General features: G+C 42.7%; 1 protein-coding gene across 2 annotated transcripts; it reads right to left on the bottom strand.

Annotated features, from left to right (window-relative positions):
• Nucleotides 1-3,971: 3,971 nt before the first annotated feature.
• si:ch211-141o9.10 (probable endonuclease 4) lies at nucleotides 3,972-9,020 on the bottom strand. 2 transcript variants are annotated; one of them, XM_055058100.1, is made up of 10 exons: nucleotides 8,816-9,020; nucleotides 7,980-8,046; nucleotides 7,630-7,720; nucleotides 6,984-7,114; nucleotides 6,525-6,734; nucleotides 6,277-6,459; nucleotides 5,709-5,840; nucleotides 5,525-5,629; nucleotides 4,918-5,047; nucleotides 3,972-4,849 (listed from the first exon to the last, which is right to left on the bottom strand). In XM_055058100.1, exons 4-10 carry the CDS (start codon nucleotides 7,111-7,113, stop codon nucleotides 4,783-4,785), a joined length of 957 nt encoding a protein of 318 aa, XP_054914075.1. In that variant the 5' UTR covers nucleotide 7,114; nucleotides 7,630-7,720; nucleotides 7,980-8,046; nucleotides 8,816-9,020; the 3' UTR covers nucleotides 3,972-4,782. The 2 variants fall into 2 exon arrangements, with proteins under 2 accessions (XP_054914075.1, XP_054914074.1); XM_055058099.1 differs by lacking the exon at nucleotides 7,980-8,046.
• Between the last annotated feature and the right edge of the window lie 28 nt (nucleotides 9,021-9,048).

The raw sequence follows: 9,048 nt of genomic DNA, 5'->3' as shown, positions 1-9,048 counted from the left end.
ATTTAAATTATTATCCAGTTATTTTATTTTTAGGAAGATGAGATCATTTTTTTGGACTCATTTTCATCTTGTGACCTCGGAGGTGAAACATTTTAATCTTAAATGTGAAACCAGACGACGTCGCAGCGTTTCCAGGCTGAGTGATGTCACAAACGACCGGCCATAAACCTCAGCTGGAAATCCCCGCTGTAGGTTTTATTTTACTGACTCCGCCCTCCTCCGGCCTCCATCGCTGCGCTGCGGGGTCGTGGGGTCACGACGGCCATTAGCTTCCTGACAGGAACGCCCCCCGCCCAGGAGCAGGGGCCGGGTCCCCCCTGAGCGGCCCCGCCGCCTGGAGGGCCGCCGCTGTTTGTTTGCTCTGCGGCGTTTCCGTGAATTCTGACCCAGCAGGAAGCAGGACAATGGACCATTGTAGGAAAATACTTTCTGCTGCTGCAAAACCCAACAGGAAAGGACAGAGAGACGGACAGACAGGAGGACAGAGAGACTTTATGTCGCCTTGGTGACCCTTGGCTCCTCCAGGTTCACCTTAAAGGGGCAGTATTATGTCTTCCAGGCACTTCCTGTCCATCAGTCCTTTCATGCATCAATCATCCGTCCATCTGTCCATGGCCGTTACCAAGATTACCTTCAGTTGTAATTTAAATACAATATATACAAAATATAATGCATGGAAATAAATTTAATGTCCTGATTTTAATTCCTTTAAATTGGGCCTCTGTCTCTTTAAGAACTCCTGCTGTTTCTGAAGCTGCGCCTCCAGGAAGTCGTCCCAACATGGCTCCTCTATTAACCCATCAGTGTTTCTACCAGCTTTACTCTGAGCAGCAGCTCCTATAATGAGCTGGTTGCTAATTGCTGGTGGCTAGTCTGAAGGAACTGAGAGGGGGAGGAGCTGCGCCTCGGGGGCGGGGCTCGGTGGCCAGCTGAATGGTTACCATGATGATTAAAGTGTTTCTCAAACATTAAGTAAATTCTCAGGTGTTTGTTCCTGAAACTCTGCTCAGGTAAAAACCTTTAAAAGAGGGAAGGAAGAGATCAGGCAGAAAGAGCTGCTGAATCCATGTGTCACAGAGCAGCCGGAGTGCTGCTCTGTGACCGTGACCTCTAGAGCTGTGGGTGCTGACAAAGCTGAGTTTAGCTGACCTTTCCAGAGCCGTGACCTCTAGAGCTGCGATAAAAGGCCAGCGAAGAGTGTTAGCATGATGAGGAATGTCTGCCTGAGCCGTGGAGCATGACTGGCTTCCCTCACACACACACACACACACACACACACACACACACACACACACACACACACACACACACACACACACACACACACACACACACACACACACACAGAGACACACAAAGCTGCACTTTTACTGCAGCTCTGCATTCACAGTGTCATTATTTATTGGCAGCAATGTAAACATTCATGAAGTCCTTCATATTCATGCCAGTCTCATGATAACCCTTCAAATTAAGAGTTACCAAATATTTTGAGATAGCGGCATCTTGTTAAAGATCGGTGATCAGCCTGAAAACTGCAATCGGTTCATTAAACCAAATGTCCTTATGAAGGCGCTTCCTGTTTCTGCCTTTAAGGTTTGGTCGCTGGGTAACATTCCTCTTCCTGCGCCAACAGGAAGCCAGTCCTAAGACCTTTCTGATGTTGATTTCTGGAGCGCCATCTTGGCCGTAAATCTTCCTGTTTCAGCCATTTATAGCCAGCCGGCCTCTCGCTACACACACCGTCCTGAGGGAGAAACCAAGCGGCCTCAGTCAGAGCTGCAGGCCGACCGCCCGCTTTCCACCGGAGTTAAAACCCACTCATGACGGCTGCTGCAAAAATAAAGGATTGGCTGACAAAGCAGAACGAGGCTCACTCTGCCCTGAAGCTCCAGTTTCTTCTGTACATGTGTGGGTGTGTGTGTGTGTGCGTGTGTGTGTGTGTGTGTGTGTGCGTGTGTGTGTGTGTGTGTGTGTGTGTGTGTGTGTGCGTGTGTGAGTGTGCGTGTGTGTGTGCGTGCGTGTGAGTGTGCGTGTGTGTGTGAGTGTGCGTGCGTGTGTGTGTGTGTGTGTGTGTGTGTGTGTATGTGTGTGTCTGTGCGTGTGTGTGCGTGTGTGTGTGTGTGCGTGCGTGTGTGTGCGTGTGTGTGTGTGTGCGTGTGTGTGCGTGTGTGTGTGAGTGTGCGTGTGTGTATGTGTGTTTTGAATTTACCGCCAGCATTACTGATTTTGTCAGATCTGGGCTGAACAGGCTAAAATTAAACTCAAGTTAAAGCAGCTCTACTTTTTGTCAATTGGGCTAAAAATAGTTTTTAAAAGCTCAACAACAAACTAAATGTGCAAAACTCAGATTAAATAGCAGATCTGATGATGGGAATAGATGTGCAGTTTAGTCTAGAGGTGAATTTGTTTAGGATTTAGCTCTGATTTATTTACTTTGAAAAATATTTATTAATGTATGAATAACATGATATTAAAGGTCATTTGTGAATTCTGATCCAGTTGTTTTTAGCAGACTTGTTTGCTCTGCTCATTGTGGTTCTGACTAAAAGTCAAAACTAATGAGTTTCTAAAACATGGATACTGTCTGTCGCATCAATCATTTTCCATGATCAGGAGATTCTGTAATAATCTTGCATGAATCAGCTGCACAGTCTCCGGACCGCATTTGGCCCCCGCACAAAAACTCTGCTGCAGTTTTTGTTTCTCTGGTGAAGGTCAGAATCTTCACATCCACGTTTAAATGGAAAATATTTGGAGCACAAAGCAGTGACTCATAACCCGGAGCGAACAACCCAGAACGCGTCGCTGAAACATCTGAAAACGTTTTCTGGCTCCGTTTGGTTCTTCTGTTGCTCCTGAACTCGATTCATTCTGGTTTTATGACGGTTTTCTCTCCGTCGGTCTGGACTGAAGCACACGCCACCTCCAGCAGCAGCAGGCGTCGTTTCATGGCTGAAGACTCGCCGGACAGGCATTTCCTGTGGGCGGGGTCAATCGTCCAGCCAGGAACCCGACTTCCTGTCTCTGAGCGGCGCCGCGTCTGGACCGACTCGTTCAAACCAAACTTCCCCCTGGTGGAGCGACGTGAAAACGTCTGACCTGAATGAGCCCCACGGTGGTGGCAGCAGCATGCTGAGGGGTTTGGTTTAGACAGATAAGGTTCCCTACTGATGTATTAAACATCAATCAATTCATTTTTGTTTAAAAAAGTTGATAATTCATTTTATTTTTATTTGAAATGTTTTGCACTTCCTGTGTTAAATATTAAGAATTTAAAGTCTGAGAATGTGTTCTTGGCTTATTATATGACTGGAAAATGACCTCAGAACAGCGTTATTGTTTATCACGATAACTTCTGGGATGATGTATTGTCTATGTTTATCGTAACAGGCCCAGTGAGGAGGCTGCAGCTTTAACTAGGACAGTTGCACAACACATGACTCATGATTCATGCAGCTTTGAGTTTATCGTATAAAATCCAGTAAAGCTGCTGAATCTGATGTTTGGCGTCAGAAAATGCCAGAAAAGCTTCGGTTATAAACCGACTGCGTTTCCCCTCAGGCGTCAGAAGAATCGGTTCCCTGCGACGTTGACGACTCCGTCGTGTTTCTGACCGAATGCTGGAGCAGCAAACAGGAAATGTGGGTCAGTGGGTTTTAACAACCCAGGAACAAAAAAATGCCAATTTGAAACGAATACAGGTAACTGGTGTTGCTGGGCGATAAATCGTCCCAGACGTTATCGTGATAAACGATAATTTTGATGTTTTGAATTATTTCCAGTAATACAATGATGCCAGAACACATGATCCCTCCTGCTAATGAACATTTAACACGGGACAGAAAGACATTCACATATCCAAAATTAACAAAACAGACAACAAATAAAATCAATTATAAATTCTCTGTAAACAAAAATGACCTTAAAAAACAATTAGTTGAGACCAAAATACCAAACTAAAACTTTTATCATCCAGTTTATGGTAGAAAGAGAAACATTATACATTTTAAAAATGGGAATTGAGTTTTTTAATCATGTGATCATAATCATTAATTTATTGCTCATTGTGACACTAACTGTATCCAACATTTAAAAGAACTTAAAAACCAGAACCAGCCACCGGACCTGCAGATGAAACCATCCAGGTTGGAAAATATAAATAAAAATACAGATTTTACAAATGGCTGTTTTTAACAAATTATAGTCAAGTTTTTTTTTTTTACAGAAAACTTGTCTATTTGCTGCTTTTCTTTCTCGTAGAATTAAAGTTTGTGGAGTTTTTGTGGGAGTCTGCTGCCCCCTTGTGGCCAAACAAATCCCCGCAGGACCAGATTTATTTAAATTGTTTATTTAAGGAAGAAAAATGGAAAAATCTTTTTAAAACATGTTGGATGATGATGGAGAGTTACAGCCACACACAAAACAATAAATAAATATATATATCTATGAGGACAAAGTCATAACGTTAAGAAAAGAACAATAGAGTTATATTTCTATAATTATACTTTGAGAATAAAGTAATATGACTATTATTGCAATACTGGAACTTTACGCTTGTATCATTTCGACTAACGTGTCATAATTCTGACTTTATTTTGATATTGAGTTTATTCTTAACTTTGACTATTCTCATAATATAAATTTAGGAGGCTAAAGTAATACAATTATTTTTTTAATGTTCTCAACTTTATGACTTCATTCTCTTATATTTTATTCACTTTATTTTCATAATGTTGTGACTTTATTGTTTTCTGTTCTTGCTGTGGCCCCTGGTCGTTTCTCTCATTCTTTCTTTTTCTCACTCAGTGAGTAGAGAAGCTCGATTTGCTCGGCGTCCTGGAATCCCGGCCTGCAGGGAAACAAAGATGGCGGTAGAACCTGAAGCCGAACGGCCGTCGGATGTTTCCCGGCTCTCACCGTCCGGGCGTCTCCAGGATCAGCGGGAGGCCGTCCAGCCTCGGCTCGTTGACGACGTCCCGGAATGCTGAGAGCCCGATGTTTCCTGTCCCGATGTCTTCATGGCGGTCCAGGTTGCAGCCCAGCTTCCCTGCAGAGCGCAGACCCAGGTTGAACAAAACCGTTATGAAACAGTTGAAGCAACTGGAACTAAATCGCACTAAAACTGAAGTTACAGTTATGATATCTTTTGTTTTTATGTTTATGAATCGATTTATCAGGCTTTTGAATTGATGTGAAATTAATTTTTTCCCCCACAGAAGCAGTTTACGGCACGCAGCGTTTATTCATGCAAGACCGCAAAGGTTTGGAGAAAACGATACCAGTTTTTAGAAATGTTATCTTCTGTTAAGTTTTCATTTCCAACCAATCAAATATAATCACATTGATGAACCTAAAAATTAATTAGCAAATGAAAAAACTAAAACTCCTGCTATAACTAATAAAAACAAAACAATATCTAATTAATAAAAACTAACAAACACTGAAAAAACGAATTAAAACAAACTGAGTTGAACTGTGAAGAAAACCCAGAATTATTGGATATTTCAGGTTTTTCCAGCTGCACCTTTGGAGTCGTTCAGGTGAAGCGCTCTCAGGTAGCGAAGCCCCACCACCTGATCAAATTGATCCAACATGGCCGCCACGCCGCCGTCCACTGCCAGGTCATGACCTTCCCAGAAGAAACAGGAAACGATCTGAAAGGTTTTGAGCTCGTGCCTCTGGTGTGAGGGGAAGTGGAGGAGCGTTACCTGCGGCGAAGGCGTGGCAGGTGTCCAGACACACCCCCACTCTGCTGCGGTCCCTGACCCGGTCGATGATCCGCCGCAGCTCAGAGAACCGACCCCCCACTGTGCTGCCCTGACCGCTCATGTTCTCCAACACTGAGCCGCAAGGAAACGAAGCATTTATGTCTAGTTGATGATGCCGACGTCGTGGTACAAAACTAACTTAAAGTAACTTTCAGGAAGATAAAGGAGCTTATTTTAATAAATCCTTAATATTGACGAAAAAGTTTTAGTTCAACTGATTATTATTTCACTCATAACGTGGAAAAAATATGTGCAAATAAATTAAATAATCTGCCAGTGTAACTAGAACTTATTCATCAATGTTAAGGATTTACTGACTTAAAATAAATCATGTGTCTTGCTGAAAAGTTAGTTGGTTTTGTCTTATTTGAAGTGTAGTAATTTACATTCTAAACTATCCATAAATACCAGGTTAGAGTTTGCAGAGCTTTTTGTGTTGATTGTCGCCTCGTTGTGCAGCAGAAGCAGCTCTGATCTGGATGTTTTTGTGCTTGTTGTTGCTCCGTACCTGTGACCACAGCAGGAGTTTGCTGGTGAGCGTGGTTGATGGCAGCGGCGATCTTGTCCAGGCACTGCTGCGTGGTGATGGCGCCCAGCGAGGATCCGGGGTGGAAGTTGTAGAGGCGGAGGCCGAGGCGGCTGCAGCGGCTCAGCTCGTCCACCAGCAGGGCGCGGCTCTTCTCACACACGTCTGCAGCGGAGCGGAGACTGAGAGGACCGGCCGCCCTGAGGCCACCGGCACTCTGAAGGACAAACCGTCTTTGGGCGATCCGCAGTTCATCAGGTAGGAGCCGTGAGGCAGGATGTGAGCCGGGTCGAAGCCGAGCACGGAGCAGTTTTCCTGGAACCGGTCTGCAGCGGCCGGGTCCAACGCCGGCCTCTTCCACGAGCGCTGAGAGCCCAGAAACAGAGCGAAGGCGCCGGCGCCGAGTGCCGCGCTGGACTCCACCGCCTTCCAGATACCTCCTGCAGAGAGCGCCAGTAGATGGAGTTATCCTACAGGGCTGTTGGTGACAAACTGACCACGTTTCCTCACTTTCTTCTTCTACTGCTCTCCCATTTGCACAATTTGCTGTTATTTAAATGGTTAACTTTCTGTTTTCATCTGAGATGTTGCGGCCATCAGCTGCTGCTGCTGCTGCTGACCTAAAACTGGTCTGAACTCATTTCTCTGCCACAGAGATAAAATATTCTGCTGTAGGAAGTGAAGTTTACCTTGAATACCAACATGAGCGCCGATGTATTTGTTGTTCATCCTGATCCTCCTTCGCCGGCCTCCTCTCTCCTCATCCTCAGTTTCATCTCCCAAAGCTTCACTTTCCCTTTTCCTCCCTGCTGCTGCCATCCTGTCAAGAAAACGTTACGAGTTGAAATCACAGCTACAGATCTGCTTTTGTGATTTTAGTTCAAAGGATCTGAGATGTATGGAAGAATATTAGGGCCACTGAAAAAAAAAGAAATCTGAATTTAATCTTAGAAATATGAGAGAAAAGATAAAATTCTGATTTAAGAAAAAGAAAATGTTGGATTTCTGGTGTTAAATGTTTAATTGTGAGCAAAAAGTGAAATCCTTTTACTGAGTTTTTAATTAGGGGGTTAAAGAAGTCATTTTGTGGAAAAAAAATAAATTCTGAGATTAAATCAGAATTCTGACAAGAAAAGTTACAATTCTTGGATTAAATGTTTAATTCTGAGATTAAAGTCAGAATTCCAAGAAAAGTAAAATCAGAAACTGATTTTAATCCCAGAATTTTGACTTTATAAAAAAATATTTTGGAATTATTTCTGGAGATGATCTTGAAAATGTAACCGGTGTATACTAACAGAGTTCTTTTCTGGGAGTCTTATACAACTGGTTAACCTTGATATGTTCTGCGTTGTGTTCAATTGAAGAAGGGAGTCGGACCACAGGAGTTGCTGGTTCTTCTTTAATGCAGGTTACTGGCAGAGGCCTGGACAAAAAGAAATAAAAATGTCCTTTAACATGCAGCTCTTCCATTCACAGGAGTCGGAATTCCCCTCTTCTCAGGCAGCCAAGCGCCAACTGAAGCTAGTACAGTACTCTAGTTCTTGGAAATAAATTTACAATAATATAAAAGGTAGATTTCTTGGAAAATAAAAAAAACTGAAATAATCACATATCACAGATATTTTGTGCCCTTAATACAACCAGTTTAAACATTGTGGAACAAAAGAACCAAATACACATACCTGGACAAAAATAAATAAAAATGTCCTTTAACATGCAGCTCTTCCATTCACAGGAGCCAGAATTCCCCTAACAGATAAGCACATGGAGAAACCCTGTGACTAACTCATAACTAATAACAATATCTGCCCTAACATTTAAGTAAAATGTTCTTAACTCGTCCGAAAGAATGCTCCTCTGTTTGTATTAAAACAAATAGACATTCACAGCTGCATGTACATATAATTATTTTAAATATTTCATAAAATGTGAGCTCAACCAAAAGCAAAGAAAATTTCCTACCTCTTCTCAGGTAGGAAACTGAAGGTAGTACAGTACTGATGTCATAAGATGCTCTCTTAAGGTGACAGCACAGATACTGGTGCTTATCAGAATAAGTAAACTAATACAATTCTTAAAATATAATAGGAAAATAAGATTCTTCAGAATTAATCAGGATTTGGTGGAATTTCAAACATTATAATAAAAATAAATAAAAGCATATTTTCTAAAGTTGTTACACAAAGAATGATTTTATATAAAGTCATTAAAATTATTTACAATCCTGACCATCCTCTTTATGAGATTGTCTTAGAAAAACAGCGTCTTCAGTCAGAGGTTTCCTGTTATTCGCTGTGAAACAGACCGCTACAGGAGATCTTTGTTGCTAATAACCGTCACCATCTAAAATGACTAAACAATTTGAACGACATTTTATTTCCCATTGGGATCAATAAAGTACTCTTACATTTTTACCGTATTTAGCTGCCTGAGCTGAATGAACTCGTTTAAACAAACCAAGAGAGAACGATTCCCCGCAGCTGTTTCTGGAACAACATGCAGTAAAAAACTTTCTCACTTTAAGTGTGTAAAGATACGTCCCTCTGGCGGATTACGGCTTCTTAAAAAGGCATAAAAGGCTCCCTCCGACTCTCCATCTTCTCACTCTTTTTCTGAACGACACCGGGACGCTTCCGTCCGGAAGAGACGACGCAAAGCGGCGTGAAATCAGCGTGAGGTCCGTGAAGGTCAGCAGGCTGTTTTACCGATTCCTCCCGCCGGGATCCGGCCAGTCAGAGCGCTTCCCCGCAG

This window comes from Poeciliopsis prolifica, unplaced genomic scaffold, assembly GCF_027474105.1.
Source record: "Poeciliopsis prolifica strain line A6 unplaced genomic scaffold, Auburn_PproV2 SCAFFOLD049, whole genome shotgun sequence".
Classification (NCBI taxonomy): domain Eukaryota; kingdom Metazoa; phylum Chordata; class Actinopteri; order Cyprinodontiformes; family Poeciliidae; genus Poeciliopsis; species Poeciliopsis prolifica.
Note: the sequence above shows the minus strand (reverse complement) of the source record. Positions and strands in the feature narration are given on the sequence as shown.

Excerpts from the sequence above, each read along its gene's own strand:
- si:ch211-141o9.10 (XM_055058100.1), bottom strand. The coding sequence starts at position 7,113 with ATGGCAGCAGCAGGGAGGAAAAGGGAAAGTGAAGCTTTGGGAGATGAA. Across the intron at positions 5,630-5,708 it reads CTGCCACGCCTTCGCCGCAG|GTCATGACCTGGCAGTGGAC; the intron begins GTAACGCTCCTC and ends TCTTCTGGGAAG. Across the intron at positions 4,850-4,917 it reads ATCCTGGAGACGCCCGGACG|GCCGGGATTCCAGGACGCCG; the intron begins GTGAGAGCCGGG and ends GTTTCCCTGCAG.